Raw genomic sequence first — 27,701 nt, forward strand, 5'->3', positions numbered from 1 at the left:
AACACACACACACACACACACACACACACACACACAAAGTTCAAGCTTTAGCAATCCACAGTTGCTTTATGAGGAAAGAGGGAAGGAGAGGAAGATGAAAGGATGTGGGTTTTAAGGGAGAGGGTAAGGAGTCATTCCAATCCTGGGAGCGGAAATACTTACCTTACGGGGAAAAAGGGACAGGTACACACACACAAAGAGTCTGGGCAGAGATGTCAGTCGAGGTGGAAGTACAGAGGCAAAGATGGATGGATTTGGTGTTATGGGCACTCAACAGTGTAGTCTTTAGCGCCCGTACAGAGGCAAAGATGATGTTGAATGACAGGTGAGGTATGAGCGGCGGCAACTTGAAATTAGCGGAGGTTGAGGCGTGGTGGGTAACAGGAAGAGAGGATGTATTGAAGGGTTAAGATGGCCCAGAGTCTCGGCATGATAATTTCTGAAACTGCACGACTTAACGGATGTTTGAGGAGTGCTGTAGTGAGTGTCTTTGACACATGGCGAAACCAAGGTGAAACCACATTCACACATCATGGGGTTGGGTGGCCGCCCCTCATTACAGATGTCTGACATTGTAGGCTGGACGGACTGGTAAAACAGGACAGGCAGCGAACAGTGGCAGAATTAAATTTCTTGTGTGAACACACAGGGCATTGAACACCCCAAACGATAGGCCTCCACCAAGACGAGCTGGCGGTGGCTACAATATGCTCTGGGGAACTTTCACAAGGGCATCCATGGGTCCACTAGAGCTCATGCAAGGCACCATGACAATCAAGGAGTATCTTACACTGGTTGCAGACCACCTAAATCCCTTCATGATGACCATGTTTCCCAACAGCCATGGCATATACAATAGCAATCACTATATTAATTATTGTTCACACTGCTTATACAAATAATTTATCCTATATAAGTCTGTTGTACAGTGTTGTAATTATAATCCTAAAACTACCTAAAACACCACTATTCAAGAACTCTCTTAACTGTAGAATGGTTTGTTTATTAACCATTTATCCATTTTACTGTTAAAATTACAGAAAGGTGTATTGACTGCAGAATGTGGCAATTTATTAAGAAATTTCCAACAGTTCACTTCATGAGATTTGCCTCTTTTTGTCAGCCTGTGCCTAGGACTGTCAATATACTTCTTGTTTCTAGTGTCATGACAGAGTATGTACTTCTGGTGTCAAACTCTGCTATGTTGTTTTCACCTATATCAATGGACTCACTGATATAAAGATTTATCACTGTCATTATTTTGGTCTTAACAAATAAAGAGCGGCAGTGTTCCATTGGACACACCTTATGCAGTATTCATAGCAACTTTTAGTGAATCAGTAATACATCACTGATGCGAGTGACCCCACAACAACAGCCCATAAGATATGAGAGACAGAAAAAATCTCACTAGATCACATAATATCCACACGAGATAGGACATCCTTGATATCTTTCTGCCGACATGATTAATATGGGGCTGCAAGTTTATTCTGAAATCAATGAGTGTTCAAAGCAGTTTTACACATCTTGCTTCTATGTCATTAGCTGGTCCCTGCTGCAGGTGCTGAGTCTTCTCTGGATTGCAAGTAGTTTATTAGATGAGAACCTGTTTAGTGTTAAGGAGAGAATGTCCTGTGATTTCTGGCTTAATTTCAACATATCTTTATATGTAGTCATTAAAGTTGTGTCGTCTGCATAGCAGATAACTGAGTGAAACCCCAGATATTGTGGCAAATCTTTAAATGCAACAATGAAGAGGAATGGTCCAAGGACAGAGCCTTGAGACACACCATATGTGAATTCCAAACTGACACTAATTGCCTCCTGTTATGATAGTGAATATTATTTATTTCATAATATTGTAGTTTGACTAATAAGACGCCATAGGGGATACATCAAACACCTTACTCCAATCGTATAGCTCAACAGAGATTATATTCTTATTTTCAAATGCAGTTAATGTCTGATTAATAATTTCAAAGACTGCAGAAGTGGTATTTCTTCCTTGTCAAAAACAATGCTTTTTACTACAAAGGACATTGTTTTTCAGAGTAGTTACTAAACTGTAAGTGAAAAATAGCTTCAAATATTTTGGAAAATATTGTAACAATAGACACTGGCCTATAGTTCTCGGGGAGATGCTTTTCCCTCTTTTTGTATGTAGGTATAACTTTTGAAATTTTGAGCTCCAAATTTTAGGCATTTGTTCACAATAAAAGCAAATGGTTTGCAAATAAATTTATTGTCCTTTCTATTGTATAGTTAGATAGTGAGTAGCGTCCACACTATTCGAGTTAGAAAATTTTGAAACAGTATTTAGTGTAACTATGAGTGTGATGAGAGCCCAATGGAATTCATGTCCTCTGCAAAGCTGATCAGTAAGAACATCAATTACTAATATGTGACTGGTTAATTTTAGATCTTGATTCATTTACCATAGTACTTAAGTATTTACTGAGATCTTCTGGTTCAAGCAGAACATCTTTCATTTGGGTAGAAGTGCATATCCCAGGCAGCCCAACATTTGTTTGAAGCTATTTTCATATCCAACTTGAGTGGCAAGTTTAAGTTCGGCTTTATGTTGCTTTTTACATTTCAGGTAAATGTCACACAGATCTGTCTCACATTTTCAATTACTATTACATATGTTTTACAGTGAAAGCATTTTTCCTTGATACCAGCAAGGTCACCAGTGTGCCATTTAAGCTTTTTACCTTTTCTTTTTTGTTTAGAAGTGTTTCTTTTCTGTGGTGAGCAGGAGTATTATAAATCAATATATGTCTTAAAGAAATTATTAAAGAGAGTTTCAACAGTTGAATTATCTGAATCTTACTCATAAACAAAGTCCCTGTTTGCATTTCTAAGGCAGTCTGTGAATAACTTTATATATTCCTCTTTCTGACCTCTAACCCTTCTCATGCTGGGCTTCTTATTTGCAGTCACATAATCTTTATCTGACGGTGTACAGTGCGGTATGTAAGGAGTAGAAGATCATTATCTGCAAAAAATTCATCTGCTATGCTAATAGCATCGAGGTCTCTTGAGAAATTAACTATAATATTGTCCAAACAGGCACTCCCATGTGTTGGGCTATAGTTAGTACAACATAAATTTAATGATCTGATTAGATTTAAATTTGTTTTTGAGTTGGGCTCATCTGAGCCAGACAACTCTACTTTGAAAGCACCACAGACTGCAACATTTGTTTAAAATTTTAAGATTTTTCTCATCACTCTTCAAATTTCTCAATAAATAAATTATCATCACCATCTGGAGATCTATGCAGATTGACAATTATTGTATTCTACTTGGCCAGTCTTATGAAACTAAATTCTCCATTTAATTCAGAGGAACTTACATCTATTTTAGAGAATTTTATGTGTTGTCTGATAAATATTGCAATCCTCCATTTTTTCTCCCATTTCTGCACATTATAGCTGCCAGAATGTACTCGTTACATATGGAAACATCTACTTGATTTTCTGTAAGTCAATGTTCTCAGACACACAATACATCACAATTTTCACCTCACAAAAATGTTCCGCCTCTAATAATTTATTTCCAATATTGCAAATGTTGACCTGTATGAGGGTAAGTAATTTGCATTTGTTTTGTTTTCTCTCTAAGTGATTAGGAAACTGTTTTTTTACATGAAGTATTTGAACTCTGATGACTCTGGAACTAAACTTCTACAATTTTATCTGGAAGAAAGGCTGGATTCTCTTTGACTGTATGATTTGTTGAACTCATTCTTTTATTTGTTCTGAATCTTTTCTCAATTACTCTGTCAACCTGTTCGCACAGAAAAAGTTTCCCTTTGTAATTTAATATAGCCCGTGTCTGATCTGCAAAGATTGATCAATATTGTCTATATCTAAAACATCACAATTATTATACTGTGAACAAGTCTGTACGATTTGGGTGTTTTATGTATGTCTCTGTCGACACATGAACTTTAAGTTAAATTGTATCTTTGGGGTGTTTTAACAACAACTGAATGTTTTGATTTGTTATGCTCCAAGAACATCCTTATACCTGCACAATGTGTGTGTGCTTAATTACATGCTAACTGTTCAAGCCACTTAAACAGCACGGTCAGTGTCTTGTAACGTTATTTTCTTTTGGCTAATATTTTCTAGGACAGCATCCTTTTTTTTGCCCCTGGTTTCACGATTCCAGTAGCTGTGATGTCGCTGTTTACGTCATTTAATACACTAGTTAATTTCCTGTCACGACTGTGCACCAAAAATAGCATATTGCATTTATTACCTCATAGATTTTTGTTTAAATTGCTGCTGTGGTCGTTATTAATACTGCAGTCAGTGTCTGCGCTGCTTTTGTGACAACGTGCTTGCCTTGGCCTTTTGTTGCTGGTGTTATGCACATTATTCTTGTTTGAGTTCTTATTCGAAGCACTAGAATCTGTATCTAGAGTAACAAGTTGCTATTATTGGCATCGTTAGTCACGCATGAGGCACTAGAACACAGTGCACTGGTTGCGTGTTGATCATCTGTTGTTAGTTTTTTCTTTAGTTCTTTGAATTTTTTCATGCAGTCTTCATATTTGGAATATTTTGCAACCAATTCTTCTTTTAGTGCACTGATATCTTCTTCCTTTGGCACCAAAAGAACTTCGAGATTGCTTACAATTAAGCACTCAGCAGATAGTTTTCCTGTTACTATTTTGTGTTTGTTAAATAGGTATTCATGTTCAGAATGTATTTCCACTAGATCTTCTTTTACTGTATCTACTTCCTTTTCCAGCAGTGTTCGGGGGTTCTACTAATTGTTTGATAGATGTAGGGCACTGCCACTGAGCTCCACTGTTTATGAATTTGAGATCTATTTTTGTGCAATTATCATGATACCTAATACTTGCATTCTGTGTAGGCTATAAAATACTTATTACAACCTTTTTGGAGCACATATTACACATGAAATGATCACATAATAACGAATCATAATCTTTGTCACTATCTTTACTTGGCATCATGTTTTTCAGCAAATCCTTAAATGTGATTACATGTTTATGTCCCACCTCATGCAGACAAAGCATTAAGCACCACAGCATTTTATCTGTTTTATTTTTGTAACATGAGGAATATGCCCTTCTCATATGGTTATTTTAGCCCAGAAGACTTTTAAACCTTACGGTATAAATCTATATACACCTTCTCATTTATATATACATAGTACTACCACTGAGTAATACACTTCTTCTGTAATCTATTTGATTTTCAACAGCTATTACACACTTTCTAGTCAGGTACTATCTGGAGCTGTTGTCTTTTACAGTTTTAATGCTGTAATAGTCACAGGCACACATGTACTTTGTAGTGGCTTAGTATAATTTTGTTAATGCATAATGATATGTTTTGCTGTACCTATCTAGAGGTCTGAAGATCATGACCCCCCCCTCCCCAAAACCAACAGCAATTACATAAAACTAATACATATAGCTGATGGTGTTATTGCTGCAACACATAAACACAAAGTTGTTGACATACAGTGCAGGTATAACCACTCCTCCACCATAGGTCACTAGCCCATTGATGGCAATAAGTAAGAGTGTAACACTCAGCATGGAGCTCTAAAGGACACAGTTTTCTTTGACTCATGGGAAACTGAGCAAAATATTAACTCTCAAAATGACAAAGGATAGAAACTGAAGAATAGGGGCCTCAAAAAGCCCACACACAGAGAGTAAGTAACATGTGATGGCACTAAGACCTGTGTCATGTTAAAAGAGGAGACAGATAGGAGAAGATATTTGTGTATACTTATGAAAGAAAAATTATAGACAGCTATTTTTTTTGTAAACATCTGTACAACAATTAAATCACAAAGCTTCCTCAAAGGAAAAAGAGAAAGTAGAAATACAAATAAATCCAAAATAACAGCAATTGATACTTACAGCAGCCTTCTTGGACTGACCATGAGATTTCATCTCCTTCAATCTCTTTTCTTGTTTCTCATATTCCTTTATCCTCTCTTTCAGCTTCTGAGAATACATTTTTTTGAACATACTGTAATTACCCTTGTAATAATACAGCTTCTGCTGATCTAGATGGATTATCTCATTACAGACATTGTCCAAAAAGCTCTGGTCGTGGGACACTATCAACAAGGTCTTCTTCCATCCTTGCAAATAGCTGCAGACATCAAAAAACAAAATTACTTCATTATAATTTAATTAGAAAATGGTAGTGGGGGTGGTGGTGGCAGTGACGGTAAGTAAGTAAGTTTGGATGCTCAACAGAGTTCACCAGCATCCAGTTATGTATGCATGCAAAATGTGTAAGTGTAATACAATATTTAAAATACACAGAATTTTAATTAAAACACACACTTGCAGTCCCTTCAATGAGACCACTACATATTTTTTGACAATATCATCTACACATATATCCATACTCTGTAAACCACTGAAGTGTGTGGCAGAGGGCACTTCCACTTTGTATCACTTTAGGATTTCTTCCCATTCCATTTACATAGGGTGTGTGGGAAGAACGACTACGTAAATGCCTCTGTGCGTGTTGTAATGTGTTTCACTGCCTTTGGAGTCCCTACTGGAGTGATATGCCAGGGGCTGTAGGATACTCCTAGATTCTTCATACTGGTTCTTGAAACTTCTTGAGTAGGGTTTCATAGGATAGCTGACATTCTCTTCAAACATCTGCCACCTCAGCCATGATCTTTCAGGCTAATCTTTGTATCTCCTTGTTGCCCTCAGAAAAGGTGCCCCAATCCAGGGGTCTGAGATATCTACACTTGCTGACCTGAGCAGAGGTGGGATTATTTCTATACATTGGTCAGAGGCCCCAAGACAGCGCAAGGTAGTGCTGAAACTGGATGCTGAAATAAAATAACAGCTGGAAATTTAGACGGCTGAAGGTATTTTGATTCATCATTTATACTGAACAGCCAAGGTCCCACTACCAACTGTACAAGGATGGAGCTACAGAGACTTGTTTTAAATGTTTGTATGACAATTACCATCCAAAAAATTTATAGCTTCTAACAAAACAAACTTTTTGATACCATTGTACAGTCAATTTAAACAGATTATTTTGTCTTTTTTTAACCAATACATTGGCAGATTTAAATGTTTTAATTATTATTATAGACAAATAAAAAGAATTAAATTCACATGCACAAAGATTCCAAGTAGGACAAGAATGACAGGAAGAAAAAATTACAGCAGCGGAAAAAGTCATCATTAAGGTGATGTGACTAAGGAAGAGAAATGTAAAAAAATACATTTAAACAAATTTATTGGTTAAACATAATAAACAGTCATTTCAATAACGATTTAAAAATAAAAAATTTTAACACACCTAGAGGGTTTCAAACCGACAACCTTCTATATGAGAAGTCCTTACCCTAGAGACACTGGGTGGTGTAATCAACCTCTACTACAATAATTTTTTAAAGCTACTGAGCATCCCATGAAATTATAATTTTTTTCATCAATTACTCACAAATAAGGGTTCAACCGGATGAATGGCTGCAGGGTGTGATACCTGGGACCTTAACCTGTATAGATGACTACAAAAAGTCGATCCCCCTGCTGGGGATCCCTCTGTTAGTGGGATGCTAACAACTGCTTATCTGATCTTTCTAGCAAAAAATACTCTCTTATCCTTATGGATGGATTTATTATTTTAGTAACCATCATTGCTATGATGACATCATGACCACTAATCCCATTGGTAAGGTCAGACCAGTTTGTAGCTGCTGGGTCTCAAATATTTCCATTGCATGTGGGCCGTTGAACTAACTGCTCAAGACTGTTTTCAGAAAACACTGTTTTTAAAAGGCACTTCACAAGGATGCCTGTCTGTACCACCTGCAGTGTAGCTACAGATGTCCCAGTCATTCTTGGTATGGTAAAGTAATCTCCAACTAGTACCGTATGATCTGGATATTTCAACACTACAGAGCTGTAACTTTCATTCAATGATTTTAATTATTCATTTATTACTTGTCATTAGTCAACATTTGTTGAAATACACAGTTTTGACATTACATTTGATAGTGGATCTAAAATTGGGAAACTATGTACATTCAGATTACATTACATGAGGAAAAAAGAGTTATTCTCTACATCATAATTCCTTAACATCATAGTTACTTTCTACTACATTCCAATTCCTTTACATCATAGATACACTTATCAGCTAACAATTTGTGCAGCTGCTTGTTTGCTTAAAGCTACTTTGGACCTTAGACAGCCTAGTAAAGTCTACATCGAGATTGTTTTTATATCTGGCATCGTGGATGTACATCTGTTCTGGAAGGTAAGGTATGTATTTGTTTTTTTTTTTTTTTTTTATGGAAAGAAGACACGTTTTTATAAACAGAGAAGGTAATGTTAAGATGTTAAGTTCATTAAAGTGCTTTCAACATGATTCTTGGATTTTAATACCTGTAACTGCTTTAATTGATTTTTTCTGCCACATTAACACTGTCTGAGTACCAGATGAGTTGCCTCATAATTTTATTCCGTACTGTAAGTGAGATTCAAAGAAGGCATAATAAGAAGATAAAAGTTGTTTTCTGCTAACTAATGTTTTTAGTTTCCTTAACAAAAAGACTACTCTAGATAGTCTGGTACATAACAGTTCCGTGTGCATGTTTCATGTTAATTTCGGGTCCAGGTGGATTCCTAGAAGTCTTACAGAGTCAGACTCATTTAATTTTTCCTGTAGATTGTGCAAGAAGAAATACATAGTTTCAGTCTTGCTACTGTTGAGTATCAGCTTGTTACTGTGGAGCCATATGGCAGACTTTTCAAGCATTACTTTTGTTTGTTTCTTCACTTCCTCCAATTTGTTATCTGAGGTAAACAGGGTTGTGTCGTCAGCATATATTATTGACTTGTGAAGCATGAAAGTAGGCAAGTCATCATGTATACCAGGAAGAGAAAAGTCCAAGCACTGAGCCTTGTGGCACGCCTCTTACAACTGGTAGGGCATTTGATTGTTGGCTATTTACTATAACTACCTAAAACTGTCACGGCAGAATACTGCAACTGGTAAAAACATCTGATAGTTAAATTCACCTAGACCTGTCACATGCACTAGATAACTTACGTCAGACAATTTCAATCTCTACCGGCACAATATTTATGTCAACTGCAATAAACACTTCGCCTACTGTAGTGTCCAATCTGGCTTTTTCGATATATGTTCCATGCCACACTAAATATTTCAGAGCTTCCTACTTCGGGTTTCCGCCAGCTCTATCCTCACACTAATAGATGAAACATACGTTCATCACTACTTTCCAGAGACAAAGGAGCAGTCAAAACAATAGTGATCAAAGGGAAAAGTTGAGCAAAGAAAGCATTTTCTCAGATTTTCACTAAGTAGTGCTCATAGACTATCTCCAGGGAGACAAAGCCTTTGTCAGACAATATTACAATCCACTAATGAACAAACTGGAGGAGGATGATGTGTGTAAATATGAACATTTAGTTCGGAAAAAAGTTTTCTTTTATCATGGTAACACACTCGCTCACATCTATGAAGCAAAGTTCATGTAATTTTCTGTCTACAATCAATGTGCTTCTGCATCCACTGTATCTTCTGGCTTTGGCTCCATGGAAATATTTTTGTTTCTAAATCTTCAACAATTGTTGCAAGAAGGAAGATTCATATGAAAAATGACAATGAAGCCGAGATAGGGAGATTACTTTATTCAAGGTCTTAAAAAATTTGGAAAACAATTGGGCTGGGTCGTGCATCTGTGGCAAATATAGAGATGAAAAACTGAGCGCTGTATGTGAGAAGAATATTAAGACTGTAATATTAATTTGATGGTATTACTCACTGTTTTTATTCTTGTGGCAGGCACTGCACTGGAAAACAATGTATGCTTACCAGTATCGTTAAATATCAAGTGAAACAGGCACTTTTCCACCGATGGCAACTCCCACATACTTTACAAAATATAAACAAACCAAAGAGTGTGGCTGTTGTTGTCTCCAAAGAGTTTTGTGGAGGCAGAGATTTTCTTTGCTCATGTTTAGTTTTGTGTGGCATTTGTAATAAAATATATATATTACACCCACCCACCCACCCACCCACCCACCCACACACACACAATCTCTCTCTCAATCTCTCTCTCTCTCTCTCTCTCTCTCTCTCTCTCTCTCTCTCTCTCTCTCTCTCTCTCTCTCCCCCACCTCCAATCCTCCCCCCCCCCCCCCCCCCCTTAGCCTCTCCGTGAGTATACTATCCTGTTTACTGAGCAATGAGAAACATGCCAAAGATTGGTGTAGATTTTGTAAATAGCATAAGAAAATTTTGCAATGTAAATAATAATAATTTTATAAAGAAAGTAATGTAATATATATTTTTTATTACGAATGCCACAGAAAACGAAAAATGAGCAAAGAAAATTTCTGCCTCCACAAAACTCTTTGGAGAAAACAACAGCCACACTATCTGGTTTGTTTATATTTTGTGAAGTACAGTATGTGGGAGTCGCCATCGGTGGAAAAGTGCCTGTTTCACTTGATATTTAACGACACTGGTAAGCATTCATTATGTTTTCCAGTGCAGTGACTGCCACAAGAATAAAAACAGTGAATAATACCATCAAATTAATATTACAATCTTAATATTCTTCCCACATAAAGTGCTCACTTTTTTGTCTCTGTATTTGCACAGATGCACGACCCCCACAATACTCCAAACTAAATTGTATCATCTGATGGTCAATCACCAGGCGATTCAAAACCAGTCATGAATAAATAAAAATTGAAGAAAAAACGGTGATTGATTGCAGTAATTCCTGAAACCTTTAACAAGACAGTTCAGTGTCCCAAATCCAGAAAGTATAAAAGTTTAAAAAATCTATTAAATCTTGTGCTCCCAATCAGTAGAGATTTTACTGTACCTTGTACACTGTAAGGAACTATGTTACATTAATTACAGTGCCACTTTGATACCAGTTCAGCAAAAAAATTCTTATAACTCACTTATCAAGCCAAATCACAGCATTCAAATCAAGGTGATTCGTTGGTTCATCCAACAACAGAAGGGTAGGCTCAATAAAGAGAGCACGTGCAAGAGACACTCTCATTCGCCAACCTCCTGAAAAATTCTTTGTAGCACGGTCCTGCATTTCTCTTGAGAAACCCAAACCAGCCAGAATACGTCTAGCTCTTGGTTCTGCTGAATCTGCACCTATTGCCTTCAGCTCTTCGTACACCTGTAATTCACATTTGAAAAAAATTTTCATTTGCACACAAGTAATCTTACTGTATTAACTGATACTGAAAAGTTACTTTCTTCATAACGTAAGTATGACAGCATATTATATACACTTGGTTCAAAAATTAAGGTACCGCCACACACACACACCTCATTTCAGAAGCAGTTACCATAATTTCCCTCATAAATACAACAAATCACCACTGAAATCAAAGAGATAAACTGCATCAATCTTCCATGATTGCTCAATGTCAGCACACTTACCATTCCTATTGGTTGCAAAGAACTGTTAAACACCTAAGTTTTTCTTCGAAGGTCTGGAGAGAGATCGCATTATGCCTCGTGCACACTGCATGGTGATAGTGAAATAACTCCCACTTTAATCTCTCATTAGCAACTAATAAACTTCATGTGCAAGTGGTATTTTCAAGTTACTAAATAGTTAATAGCTTGTATTTCTAACTTTAAAAGATTGTAGGGAATTTTCAGCTATGGCTAATGTCAAGTATGGAGGAGGGGCAACTTGCTTTGTCAAAAACCTCACTATACTGGCAACTGCCCAGGCTTTACAGAAAGAGGACGTCAACACGAAAGCACAAGAAATTGTATCTTTATGAAAATAACAAGCAGTAAGTGAAAGTGAGATACCAGGTAAGTGCATGTCCTCAGAATCTAACCACAGCTGTGCTTTAACCACCTCTAATAATTTGAACTGTTTTTGAGGTTAGTGGCAATGAGATGGACTTGATAAAAATGCAGCATTCTGAAACTCCATTAATCAGAGCTGTATAGAGAAAATTACACTGAGCCTTATTCTGTGAAAATTGAAAGAGTGATAGATAATACTTGTTGCCTTCTTCCTATGGCCATAGTTAACTGATTCATTCCAGTTTTCTAGAAAAGAAAGATCAAATCCTAAATAATCTGAAACTTTGCAACAACAGAATAAAAATTGAAACTGGAGATCCAGAAACTATAAATTTATTAATTGAATCAACACTATCAACATCCAGAAGCAAGACTCCATATATCCCAACTTAACTATATATGCAAATAAGAAAAATAATAGCTTTCAAAGGGGTCAGATCAAAAATAATAATAATGAATGAGAAAATTTTAGGACATTTATTCCATTTACAAAAATATACAGTGTGATAGTAGTTTTAGTTTTAACTATGACAAGAACATTGAGAATGAGTTTAATAAATATCAAGCTACCCGCAGAACAGAATGAATTTTCACTCTGCAGTAGAGTGTGCACGGATATGAAACTTGCCGGCAGATTAAAACTGTGTGCTGGACTGAAACTCAAACTGAGGACCTTAACTTTCATGGGCAAGTGCTCTACCAACAGAGCTACCCTAGCACCACTCATGACCCGTCCTCACAGCTTTACTTCCACCAGTACCTCATCTTCTACCTTCCAAACTTCACAGAAACTCTCCTGCGAACCTTGCAAGACTAGCACTTCCGGAAGAATGGATATTACAGAGATATGGCTTAACCACAGCCTGGATGATACTTCACAACCAGATGACACATAGGCAGGTGAACCACCTGCTAAATCGTGCCACTAGGTGCTGAAACACTGTTGGTGTTAACTTTCTGCAATGCAGCAGCCAGCTGTAGCAGTAGGCTGGGTACCCACGTGCCATGGCACAGTGCTGTGCTTCTGCAACCACCTAAGTTACAGGAGGTGTACTCCTGTCACAACACAGGTGGCCTATGTGACTAGAAATTCTCCTTGTTGAGCTACAAGTAGCACTTGTTCCTAGACTTCTGACTTCTGTTGATGCTGTGACAGTCTCCATGTCAGCTGATTGTCCAATGTGGAGCCGAACAATTTCAACCTCACCAAGCAATGATTTCAGCTAGGTGAAGCTGCTGCAGAGGAAGCATGCCACTGTCTCTATGACCACTCGCACTGCCACGGTACAGACATAGACCTTTTGTGTGGAAGTCATGCTGAATGAAGAATGTCAATAGCAACTGAGCTTTCCTGACTCCAAACTCCCTGTGGTACTGGCAGAACCCACAGTTCCCGCACATGTCATACTGGGGCAGAAGCAGCCTTTCTGGCCAGTACTAGTGTCCAAGTTGACTGCTGCTCCACTGTGTACTGCACTGAGGTGCGGCGCCACCATATTTTGACCCTGAAAGCCACTTGGCAGATTGGGTACTATTACAGAATATTAAGAAAGCTCAATGGGAAGTATGCAAGACAACCTAATTTCAAAACACCTTTAAACACGATGATTCGAAAAATGTGAGAAATTTCAATGACAATATCAGAACTGCAATACTGGATGCAGTGGTCCATTCAATTTTTTAAAAATCAGTACACTTCAATAAAAGAGGCTTCCTTGTTGCTAGTGGAATTCAGACAGTTCTAAATTAATTGTCAGAAGATGACTTGTATTACATATACACAGCAAAAATCCTCTGGATAATTACCTTAAACTTTGGAAAACTCAGACACAAATTTAAAAGATTCATAAAACAACAACAACAAAAAAAAGGATCATTAGCATCCTGTCTGATCACCTTCATCCATTCATATCCATTGTGCATTCTGGCAGATTTGGGCAATTCCCGCAGGACAATGAGACACCATAAAAGTCCAGAACTGCCACAGAGCGGCTCCAGGAACACTCTTCTGGGTTTAAATACTTCCGCTGGCCAATAAACTCCCCAGACATGGACGTTGTTGAGCATCTATGGCATGCCTTACAATGTGCTGTTCAGAAGAGATCTCCAACCCCTCATACTATTACAGATTTATGGACAGCCCTGCAGAATTCATGGTGTCAGTTCCCTCCAGCACTAGTTCAGACATTAGTCGAGTCCATGCCACATCGTGCTGCAGCACTTCTGCATGCTCACGGGGGCCCTACATGATATTAGGCAGGTGTACCATTTTCTTTGGCTCTTCAGTGTATATGAGGTATGGTAGTGTGTCAAGAAAATAAGAACCAGATTTTCATCTGTAGGAAATACTTTCAAACAGATTGAGGAATCATGCTTAAAAGCATTTATCGACAGACTGGATGCTCCAGTGTGTGTTGTGTGTGTGTTTGAGGTTTACGGGCGCTAAACAGCGAGGTCATCAGCGCCCATGGATGCTCCAACAGTGGATCTAACTTTCAATATAGCAATTGCTGGCTATTCACATCACTTTTTTGGTCAACCATTTCAATATCCAAAAATGAAAAATATTACACAATGCTGCAGGCTCCTCCTTACCGTAAGGTGACATAAAACAATGATAAGGGAATCTTTTCTTCTTTAATTTGGACTCCTTCTCAGTTGGTCATTATAATGGGATAACTGTATGCTTCAACATAGAATACTATTCCATTTAAACCTTGGTTCCATGACAAAAAGCTCTGAAGGAAATTAATAACAAATGTTATTCAAATGCATTTCAGTTGTGGGTATTTTCCCTGCACACCTCATCATACTCTAATCTTGAATTTTCCTTATTGTATTTGTGCCAAATTCTCCTATAATGAACTGAATCTTATTTTCTCAGCTTATTTTGACACAGTGTTCAATAACAGGTTTTTATTGAAGATTTGAGGAAAGTCTGTGTATTTCTCCCACCAAATACCAAATTAAGAAACAAAATGATAATGCACCGTCTCGCATGTCATTTCTCTTTTGTTTGCTAAAAAAAATACTGTACTGATGCTCTAGCCTCCATATTCATCAAACCTGGCCCTACAATAACAAATGTAACCTACCTTTGACAATGTAAAGTGACTGGATAGATAAAATATCTGTAGGATACACACACACACACACACACACACACACACACACACACACACACACACACACACACACACACACAAGAAGGTTATAGTTATGCAAACTTTCAGAGCCAATGGCTCCTTCTTCTGGTGAAAGGGTTGTAGGGGAAGGAAGAGGGGCAAAGGAAAAGGACTGGATAGGTTTAGGAAAAGGGGTACATTTTGAAAATGTCACCCAGAACTGCAGGACAGGGGTGACTTACCGGATGGGATGAGAGGAATATCTGGTAAGTCTCCCGACCTGCAGTTCTGGGTGACTATTACAAAATCTAGCCCTTTTACTACACCTCTAGTACTTTTCCTTCACCCCTCTTCTTTCCCCTTCAACTCTTCTGCCCAGGAACAGCCCCTGGCGCTGAATTATTTTGTGTGTGTGTTCTCCTGTTGCCGATTGGTGAGTAGATGCTTTTATCTGTCCTATTACACTAAACTAGGTCCTAAGCAATGTCATTGTTCCCATTAATAAAGAAACCTTACAGGTCACCATTTTATAAACGTGGATGAGATTAACAACACTCGAAACAAGGCCCCAGGAGTAGACAACATTCCATTAGAACTACTGACGGCCTTGGGAGAGCCAGTCCTGACAAAACTCTACCATCTGGTGAGCAAGATGTATGAGACAGGTGAAATACCCTCAGACTTCAAGAAGAATATAATAATTCCAATCCCAAAGAAAGCAGGTGTTGACAGATGTGAAAATTACCGAACTATCAGTTTAATAAGTCACGGCTGCAAAATACTAACGCGAATTCTTTACAGACGAATGGAAAAACTAGTAGAAGCCTACCTTGGGGAAGATCAGTTTGGATTCTGTAGAAATATTGGAACACATGAGGCAATACTGACCTTATGGCTTATCTTAGAAGCTAGATTAAGGAAAGGCAAACCTACGTTTCTAGCATTTGTAGACTTAGAGAAAGCTTTTGACAATGTTGACTGGAATACTCTCTTTCAAATTTTGAAGGTGGCAGAGGTAAAATAAAGGGAGCAAAAGGCTATTTACAATTTGTATAGAAACCAAATGGCAGTTATAAGAGTCGAGGGGCATGAAAGGGAAGCAGTGGTTGGGAAGGGAGTGAGACAGGGTTGTAGCCTATCCCTGATGTTATTCAATCTGTATATTGAGCAAGCAGTAAAGGAAACAAAAGAAAAATTCGGAGTAGGTATTAAAATCCATGGAGAAGAAATAAAAACTTTGAGGTTCGCCAATGACATTGTAATTGTGTCAGATACAGCAAAGGACTTGGAGGAGCAGTTGAATGGAATGGACAGTGTCTTGAAAGGAGGATATAAGATGAACATCAACAAAAGCGAAACGAGGGTAATGGAATATAGTCGAATTAAGTCGGGTGATGCTGAGGGAATTAGATTAGGAAATGAGACACTTAAAGTAGTAAAGGAGTTTTGCTATCTGGGGAGCAAAATAACTGATGATGATCGAAGTAGAGAGGATATAAAATGTAGATTGGCAATGGCAAGGAAAGCATTTCTGAAGAAGAGAAATTTGTTAACATCTAGTATAGATTTAAATGTCAGGAAGTCGTTTCTGAAAGTATTTGTGTAGAGTGTAGCCATGTATGGAAGTGAAACATGGACGATAAATAGTTTAGACAAGAAGAGAATAGAAGCTTTCGAAATGTGGTGCTACAAAAGAATGCTGAAGATTAGATGGGTAGATCACATAACTAATGAGGAGGTGTTGAATAGGACTGGGGAGAAGAGAAGTTTGTGGCACAACTTGACTAGAAGAAGGGATTGGTTGGTAGGACATGTTCTGAGGCATCAAGGGATCACCAATTTAGTATCGGAGCGCAGCGTGGAGAGTAAAAATCGTAGAGGGAGACCAAGAGATGAATACACCAAGCAGATTCAGAAGGATGTAGGTTGCAGTAGATACTGGGAGATGAAGAAGCTTGCACAGGATAGAGTAGCATGGAGAGCTGCATCAAACCAGTCTCAGGACTGAAGACAACGACAACAACAACAACAACAACAACAACAGCCGAAAGAGATAAAAGCTATCCCAAAGATTGACTTACAGAAATGCTTTTGGGGTGGGAAAAAGCTCTGGTGTGACTAATGACACAAATTCCTGTTATTTTTTAACACATTCCTTAGAAATGAAAATGAAATGATCATATGGTATTAATTGGCTTGGATATCCCCTTCAGGGTTTGGCCACCGTATTGCAAGTCTTTTTAGTTGATGCCACTTCGGCGACTTGCGTGTCTATGATGATGAAAGGCACAAAACAGCCAGTCAACTGTCAGGAATCGAACCTGGTTCCCTTTGCGTGGTACGTGGTGACGCTACCACTGCACTACAGAGTGCACATATCACAATTTCAGACACACGACACAAGAAGGGCAGTACAATATACAACAGATACAGTGAAACTGCATAAAAATTCTGACATTTTCAGTCCCATTTTAATAGAACTTACCATAAAGTTTAACACGGATAATCTGGCATATCACACTTACCTCTTTGAGTCTGTCCTGCACAGACATATCACCTTGCTCCTGACGAGCTTCAAGGTCTTTGCATTCAGCTAGCAACTCCGTGCGCTTTACATCTGCCTTTAATACTGTCTCTACAGCACTTGTGTCATCTGCCACTACTTCTTGCTCACAACATAATATGTCAATGCCTGGTGGAATTGCAAAGGCCCGTGATGCTATATGCCTCAACAAAGTCGTTTTACCATGCCTGTGAGAGATAAAGACAAAACTACAAATCAGAACGTATAACATTGCAGGATTCGTACCCCTGTTTGAGTAAGGAACTTCACACAAGTAACCAAAAAATTGGTTAAAACAAAGTTCAATAAATTCAAAGTGACGCTACTGTAAACACATGCATTTCAGGGAGCTAACAGTCCATATTTTAAAGACTAGATTTTAAGGTTTTTATAAGAAAACCTGTCATTATAAACACTGTGATGTATATTTGCAAGAAAATTTGGATAATTTCTATAAATTACATCTGTAAGTACTATCTTATTAAAAGAACTTGTCAGCAGTCAATATCTTATACTGCAAAATTCTGATCTCTGATCTATCAATATTCAATGTGGAGCAAGACAAACAATAACAGTGCACACAACTGTCAAAAGTTTAACACTTTGGAGATAAGAAATGTAGAGCTCCTATGTCACAGATTACACTCCAAGAAGAGGAGTTATGTAGGACTACGTCCACCATATCTAAGCTCTGTAAATGTGATACATTTATCTGTCATGTGTATAAAGATGCTCTATGATGCTTGTTTTACCATGAAAAAGACCAAGATGGCAGCAACTGTCACTCATATTGCTGAGAAAGAAATACAGACAACAGTATATGTTACTTGCTTTGTGGTGTTCACTTCCCCTTTGTTACAAAGCACCACATCTCACAAGGTCACACACAGTGCAGAGAACATTGATTGTTGTCTGCTACACACACTGATTTATTTTCAAGATGGCCTTACAGTAGAGTACTGAAAAACAGAAAAGCACTAACTGCCCAAAAGCTGTAGAAAAAAAAGCACTTCCATATGGCAGAGAAGACCATTTTTTGTTCGTGAAATGGAGAGCTGCTAGGAATGTACTACTTTTGAAAAAGGACAAAATGACTAAATCCAACGTTAATTTCAGAACCACATTAGAAATAAGAGAGATGACAAAACCCTATTGTATTTCGAATTATAATAAAAACAAGGCTGGTGTGAACCGCAGTGACCAGCTAATGGCAACCCTTTTGAAAGCACGTAATGTTGTAGAAGAGGCCTCACACCCACCTCCCCCCTCTTTCATTCTAATGACCAGACAACTTCCTTGTGAAACTATTCAGATTTCCACAGTTTACAGGACAGTTAAACATGCAGTAATGCTGTGGTTGGGTAGTACACATTAAAAAATTGGTTAGAACTCGAGATTCCACAATTTGACGTGTCATGAAGAGCTAGCGGTATCTTTAACAGCAGCAATAGAGGAAGCATTGCCATTGCAAAACACACACACACACACACACACACACACACACACACACACACACACACACACACACAGGCAGGCATACTCTACATTACTGAAAATGTGATACTTTTAGTGATCATTTGAATAATGAAACTGTTACTTGATGTTGCACCTTCACACTCACAGCCACAAAAGGACAAATGGGGAAACTTCGCTAAGGAACAGATAGCGGCAGGATGCATGAGGACAAGCTATAATGATCCCCATCCGGTAGTCACCTTGAGCACAAACTCATCTCTTTAACTGTGACTTTGCTACTCCTCTCACCTTCATAATATTAGAACAATTATTGTCTGAAAATATGTATTCAGCTCATTTACCTTGTGCACCTATGTAAATGAAGAAAAATCATTTGACTAAGATTGATAACTGATTATGAGCACAGGGCAATGAAAGTTGAGAAACTATCATGGTCTACTAAGCAGCACCAAATATAATGCCCAGGGAGGGGAATCGATTGTGAAGCAAGAATTACCATTTTTATTAGCATTTTGTATGACAAAGCCGGTAGTTTTGTTACTCTCACTTCAGTGCTATTGTTAATTAACATGGGCCTCTATAGTTCTATGCCATTTTAATTTATAGTTATATCGTTCAGTGACTTAACTGAGGACTCTGGTTCAATATTTTAGCTCTCAAGAAGAAATACAGAGTGTGGGTTCAATCAATTCAAAATCTGTCACAAAGTAATGTGGTTCACTGGGCACAACTTCTCCTGATAGAAAGGAAGGAAGGAAAACTGGAACAAAGTTTTTAGTAAATGATTCATTTTAGTTTTGTACTCAAAATTCTAAAACTAAATGAATTTTATGCACAAGTTAATGTAGTTTCCCATGAGTGCATTGCAAAAATATGACAATTGACAATATGCATTGTTGATGTAAGAAACATGATCTACACTGCCAATACAAGATTTTTATTTTCAGTCTGCTATCAAATGAGATTAGATCTACATTTCCTCTAGTTCTGGGTCTTTGGAAGATACTTTTCTATTGCTTTTTAGGATCAGCTGAGATATTTGATAGTGCTTGATGAACCTGCAATCAAATTGTTACTTTTTAACTAAGCTAGACTATGGATACACTCCAGATCAGTATATCACCACATGTAAGGTTTTGTATTAACATTCATTAGCTTTTGGCAATTTGTAGCCTGAAAACGAACTTTAGTGAATGGAATCATGTCATCAAAGCAAACTAAGGTGCAATTACCTGCTTCAGAACTTTCGACATACAATAGTAAATGTTTCTGTGTGGAATCAAGTGCACTTTTGTTTTCCATATATCTCTGCAATACAGTAAATGTCTAGCAATAAATTTAGTAAATATACGATAATGGAGAGTCCAGTAGAGATGCAGTGCCAGAACAATGCAGCCATGTCCTCCATGTGAATACTTTTTTCAATGTTATTTATTTGCCTATCACCCACTCAACTATGTTGTTAATAGTTACGCTTAACTTGACCACTAAAATTATGTTATGAATGGCAATGATGCTAAATTCTGAGAAATAACTACGTTTATAACTGTGGAAACTTTTGACACATTCCTGTGCACTAAGTTTTAATGTCAGAAGCATAACTTAACAGATTGAAACTATTATTATTATTATTATTACTGAAAAAACTGTCTCAATCACACAGTCATTTATTAAAAGTATCACTAGTTTTGGCCTCTAGTAGTAGGCCATCTTCAGATAATGCACCATTCGGCTGACGATAACACTTGGAACAACTATGCTGACCCTAGTCAGGAAAATGTTTTGTGACTGGGGTCAGCACACCTGTTCTAAGTGTCATCGTCGTCGGCGTCATCGTCGTCGTCATCCGGATGATGCATGATCTGAAGATAGCATACTACTGGAGGCCAAAACCAGTCATATATTTAATAAATGACTGTGACTGAGAATGTTTTTTTACTAATTTTACTTTACTGAGAGAAAAATTGTTAAGTTCCAACAATGTTATCTAAACTTTTTATTGTTATATCTCAAATTGTGAATAAAATTCACTGTATTCCTTTGTAAGTAATGTCATTTCCTGTTTTTTCCCCCTGTAATGTGAAAATGAATTTCTTTGTTATTGTAGTCTTCAGTCCAATGACTGGTTTGACATAGCCCTGCACACTAGTGTATACTGTGGCAGCCTTTTTGTCTCTGCATAACTACTGGAACCCTCATCCACTTTAATTTGTTTACTGTAGTCAAGTCTTAGAGTTACTTCAAAATCCTGTATCCCCCCAACACGCACACACCCATACATAATTCCCTCCATTACCAAACTGAACATTCCTTGATGCCTCGTAGTATATCCTATCAAACTGTGCCATAAATTTCTTTTCTTCCCAACTACATTCAGTACCTTTTCACTAGTTATTTGATCTACCCATCTGATCTGCATTCTTCTGTAACACTACATTGACATAGCTTGCATTCACTGCTTGGCTTAACTGTTTATTACCCACTTTTCAATTCCGTAGAACACTACACCTTTTGTAAAGAATTCCTAACACTTAAATTTTCATCTGAAGTTATAAAATGTTTCTTTTTCAGAAACACACATTGCCAGACTGTATTTGGTATCCTCTCTACCTCAGTCAATGTCAGTTATTTTGTTGCCCAAACAGCGAAACTCATCTACTACTGTTAGTATCTTATTTCTTAATCTGCTTCCACCAGCATCAAAGGATTTAATTCAACTACGTTCCATTAACCTTGTTTTACTTTAGTTGGCATTTGTCTTATAACACCGTTTTAAAATATTATACCTTAAATGCGACTATTTTTGATTAGGCTCTACTGCGACTTATCAATATCAATTGACACCACAAGTTTATTTTTAAGAGCCATTGTCATCAATTTCCACAAGGCATTAAGAGGAATAGTACTGCATGTATGTGTTGTGCTCCAATTGTATGGCATTGTATAGTAGACCGTAATCCTCATAAAGCCACCTGATGGATTAAACCTTCAAAACATGTCGAAGTAAACAGTGACTGGTAACAGTGAACTTATCATTCTGTTCAACTGATCTTCCGAGTCCTTTGCTGTCTCTGACAGAATTACTGTGTTGCTGGAAAACCTAGACTTTTTCCTTCTGCTCCCTAAACTTTAATTCCCTTTCCAATTTCCTTCTCGTTATTTTGGTGCTTGCTCAATGAACAACAATAGTGATGGACTACAAACCTGTCAACTGCCTCACTCACACATCCTTCAGATAATAATAATAATAATAATAATAATAATAATAATAATAATAATAATCCCCGTGGAGGCTCGGGAAAAGAATAGGCCTTCAGTATGTTCTGCCATTCGTAAAAGGCGACGAAAAGAACAAACCACTAATAGGGCTAACCCCCCTTTTAGTGTGATTAGTTGGTTCAGGACAGAACTAAAGAAGCCTCAGACAAGCGCCGTCATGGTCGGGGACGACGCTTGAACCCTATGCCCGCCCACAATGGTAACGACACTGCTAGCCAACTGGAAAATGATTTAAATCCAAATAGAGGTGTTTTGCAGGATATGCTTCCTGCAACCACCCTAGAAGGAAAACAAAGACAGAGGATGAGATGGCCAGATGAAGTTAACCGACACCTCATGTTCTGTTATTACCAAGCAACAAACCTAGGAACCAACACAACTGGATACAGATCACACGTATACACAACATTTATTACCAGATACCCAGAATTAAAATTTTTAACAGAACGACGACTATCTGATCAGATCTGTGTAATAATCAAAAATAACAGGATACCCCAGTCAGAATTAGAACACATCAAACAACAAGTACAACAAATACTGGAACAAAATAATACGCAATCAGAAGAAGAAGAAAATACAGTAATGGACTCAAACATCCCAGAACAAACAAACAAAGAACACCACGCATCAATTAAACAATCAGAGGAAAACGACATCTTAAGATGGCCACCAGAACAAGCACAAATAGGACATGATGTGACACACATGTTAGATATAGAAGAAAAATTTCAGCTAACATATATAGAATACAAAGACTCAAATACAGACATTAGACAATTATTGCATAGACCACCAAAAAACCCACAAGTTGAAACAACAATAACAACTATCAACACAATCATACACAACAAAATAAATGAAAACACAACTATGGAAGAGTTACAACTACTGGTTTATACAGGAGCACTCACTACACTAAATATACACACTAGGCAGAGATCAGAACCAACCAACACACGGAAGAAACCCACAAAACCAGCATGGCAACACAGGCTACAGATCAGAATAGAAAAACTGAGAAAAGACATCGGACAGCTAACACAATTTATAAGAGATGAAATATCAGACAAAAAACGAAAAAGGTCAGGTAGAATCTCACAACAAAAAGTGATAGAGCAATTAGATGAAAAGAAGCAGAAATTACAGGCATTGGCCAAACGACTTAGAAGGAAACAAAACCAAACATTCAACACAAACCAAAAGAAATTTTACCACACAATAGATAGCACACAGATTAAAATAGGCAATCCACCAAACATAACAGACATGGAACACTTCTGGAGCAACATATGGTCATACCCAGTACAACATAACAGGCATGCACGGTGGATACAAGCAGAAACAGACACATACAAGATGATACCACAAATGCCTGAAGTGATAATATTGCAACATGAAGTCACCCGAGCAATTAATTCTACTCACAATTGGAAAGCCCCTGGAAAAGATAAAATAGCAAATTTCTGGCTAAAGAAGTTCACCTCAACACATTCACATCTAACTAAATTATTTAACAATATAATAGAGGGAAACATTCCACGCGGGAAAAATATATTAAAAACAAAGATGATGTGACTTACCATACGAAAGCGCTGGCAGGTCGATAGAAACACAAACAGACACATACATACACACAAAATTCAAGCTTTCGCAACAAACTGTTGCCTCATCAGGAAAGAGGGAAGGAGAGGGAAAGACGAAAGGAAGTGGGTTTTAAGGGAGAGGGTAAGGAGTCATTCCAATCCCGGGAGCGGAAAGACTTACCTTAGGGGGAAAAAAGGACGGGTATACACTCGCACACACACACATATCCATCCACACATATACAGACACAAGCAGGCATATTTAAAGACAAAGAAAAACTCTATCGACCTGCCAGCACTTTCGTATGGTAAGTCACATCATCTTTGTTTTTAATATAAATTATTTAACAGTTACATTGCAGACCCATACACATTCCCTGATACGCTTACACATGGAATAACTTATCTGAAACCTAAAGATCAAGCAGACACAGCAAACCCAGCTAAGTATCACCCCATAACATGCCTACCAACAATATACAAAATATTAACTTCAGTAATTACACAGAAATGAATGACACACACAACACAGAACAAAATTATAAATGAAGAACAAAAAGGCTGTTGCAAAGGAGCACGAGGATGTAAAGAGCAACTGATAATAGATGCAGAGGTGACATATCAAGCTAAAACTAAACAAAGGTCGCTACACTACGCATACATTGATTACCGAAAAGCTTTTGATAGTGTACCCCACTCATGGTTACTACAAATATTGGAAATATACAAAGTAAATCCTAAATTGATACAGTTCCTAAACACAGTAACTAAAAATTGGAAAACCACACTTAATATCCAAACAAATTCAAATAATATCACATCACAGCCAATACAGATTAAGCATCGAATATACCAAGGAGACTCATTAAGCCCTTTCTGGTTCTGCCTTGCTCTGAACTCACTATCCAACATCCTAAATAATACAAATTATGGATACAATATTACTGGAACATACCCACACAAAATTACACATTTGCTATACAAGGATTATCTAAAACTACTGGCAGCAACATATCAACAACTCAACCAATTACTAAAGATAACAGAATTATTCAGCAATGATATAAATATGGCTTTTGGAACAGACAAATGTAAGAAAAATAGCATAGTCAAGGGAAAACACACTAAACAAGAAGATTACATATTGGATAACGACAGCGACTGCATAGAAGCGATGGAAAAAACAGATGCCAATAAATATCTAGGATACAGACGAAAAATAGGAATAGATAATACAAAAATTAAAGAAGAACTAAAAGAAAAAATATAGACAAAGACTAACAAAAATACTGAAAACAGAATTGACAGCAAGAAACAAGACAAAAGCTATAAATACCTATGGTATACTAATATTGACCTACTCATTTGGAGTAGTGAAATGGAGTAACACAGACCTAGAAGCACTCAATACACTTACATGATCACAATGTCACAAATACAGAATACATCATATACATTCAGCAACAGAAAGATTCACATTAAGCAGAAAGGAAGGAGGAAGAGGATTTATCAACATAAAAAACCTACATTATGAAGCGGTAGACAATTTAAGAAAATTCTTTATGGAACGAGCAGAAACTAGCAAAATACAAAAAACAATCACTCATATAAATACATCGGCTACACCATTGAAATTTCATAACCACTTCTACAACCCTTTAGATCACATAACATCAACAGATACGAAGAAAGTAAATTGGAAAAAGAAAACACTACATGCCAGGCACCCGTATCATCTAACACAGCCACACATCGATCAAGACGCATCAAACACATGGCTAAGAAAAGGCAATATATACAGTGAGACGGAAGGATTCATGTTTGCAATACAGGATCAAACAATAAACACCAGATATTACAGCAAGCATATTATTAAAGATCCCAATACCACAACAGATAAATGCAGACTTTGCAAACAACAAATAGAACCAGTAGACCACATCACAAGCGGATGTACAATCCTAGCAAATACAGAATACCCCAGAAGATATGACAATGTAGCAAAAATAATACATCAACAACTTGCCATACAACATAAACTAATAAAACAACACGTTCCCACATACAAGTATGCACCACAAAATGTACTGGAGAATGATGAATACAAATTATACTGGAACATAACCATTATAACAGATAAAACAACACCACATACCAAACCTGACATCATACTCACCAGTAAAAAGAAAAAATTAACACAACTAATCGAAATATCCATACCCAATACAACAAATATACAAAAGAAAACAGGAGAAAAAATTGAAAAATACATCCAACTGGCTGAGGAAGTCAAGGACATGTGGCATCAGGATAAAGTTGACATTATACCAATTATACTATCAACTACAGGAGTCGTACCACACAATATCCACCAGTACATCAACGCAATACAGCTACAGCCAAATGTATATATACAACTACAGAAATCTGTAATTATTGATACATGTTCAATTACCCGAAAGTTCCTAAATGCAATGTAACATATACCGAACAGTTAAAAGGAAGTCACGCTTGATCAAGGTCTGCGTCACTTTCCATTTTTGACCAGACATAACGTCTGAGAAGAGAAAGAAGAAATAATAATAATAATGTGGTTTCTGTAGAAGATGCCCTATGTTCGGCTCCAAAATGAAGCAGGTCCATCTTAGCTGTGGAGAAGCCACATGCAACATAAACAATTCTTGCTTGTCATTATGTACTCTATAGTCTTCCTGGGGCACTGTGGGGTTAACAAATGGTTTGTATGACAGATGTGACTTGTGGGGAAGTTGCAGACAAAATAGCAGTGAACGTAAAACAGTTCTTTATTAATTTATTCAGCTTAGGCAGTCTTCTGCATGTGCCCTCCTCTTTGATCAGGACTATTGTGCTTTCATAATATTCTGACATTGTAGTGGCAGACAAGGAATACAGGACGCACTCATAATATGTGCTGCTGGGGCAGTTGCATAGTGTCCTGACATCACAGTTACACTGGGGCTCAATTGCCAACTGCGTCTGTAGCACCACAGGTGGCTCTGCTGCAATATAGCACGGGGTAGTCAGTAGCTCCTTCTCCATTGTGGTAGGTCATGGCACTGGCCAGAGCCTAATTCTGAACCAAGGTTGGTGGGTGGCAGCAGGAGACAGACTGACTCTGGTGAGGGCAAGTGGTACAGTAGAGGCAGCAGTAGTGTGCTGGCTCCAAGCTATGAGCAGTTGGGCAGAGTGTTTTCCTACTAATTTTATTTTCCTGAGAGGTCACTGTTAAATCCCAGTAATGCTCTCTAAACTTATTATCATCATCATCATCATCATCATCATCATCATCTCAATTGTGAATGAAATTCACTGCATTCCTTTGTAAGTAATGCCATTTCCTGCTTTTCCCTTGTAATGTGAAAACAACTTTGTGTGTTATTGTGGTCTTCAGTACAATAACTGGCATGACATAGCTCTGCACACTAGTGTATACTGTGGAAGTCCTTTCTACTCTGCGTAACTACTGGAACCCTCGTCCACTTTAATTGTAGTGAAGCCTTATTGTTACTCTAAAATTCTGTCCAACCCCCCCCCCCCCCCCCCCTCACACACACACACACACACACACACACACACAAAAAAAAGTCCCTCCATCACCAAACTGACCATTCCTTGATGCCTCACACTATGTCCTATCAAATTGTGCCGTTACTTCTTTTTCTTCCCAGTTAAATTCAGTACCTTTTCATTAGTTATTTGTTCTACTCCTCTGACCTGGTGGTGCAGTTATGGTAAAGATGCCGAGGCTGCAGCTGACAGTCTTGGTGCAGCTATGTAA

At 37.7% G+C, this 27,701-nt stretch overlaps 1 protein-coding gene across 1 annotated transcript in view; it reads right to left on the bottom strand.

The window, feature by feature from the left end:
- LOC126416739 (ATP-binding cassette sub-family F member 1) overlaps positions 1-27,701 on the bottom strand; it is an 85,665-nt gene that overhangs the window by 18,079 nt on the left and 39,885 nt on the right. The window contains exons 4-6 of the mRNA XM_050084571.1: positions 17,524-17,749; positions 10,991-11,223; positions 5,918-6,155 (exon numbers count right to left, since the gene is read on the bottom strand). Coding sequence (XP_049940528.1) covers positions 5,918-6,155; positions 10,991-11,223; positions 17,524-17,749 — 697 coding nt within the window. The remainder of the gene's footprint in view (positions 1-5,917; positions 6,156-10,990; positions 11,224-17,523; positions 17,750-27,701) is intronic.

The sequence above is a fragment of the Schistocerca serialis genome, chromosome 8, assembly GCF_023864345.2.
Source record: "Schistocerca serialis cubense isolate TAMUIC-IGC-003099 chromosome 8, iqSchSeri2.2, whole genome shotgun sequence".
NCBI classification, from domain to species: Eukaryota; Metazoa; Arthropoda; class Insecta; order Orthoptera; family Acrididae; genus Schistocerca; species Schistocerca serialis.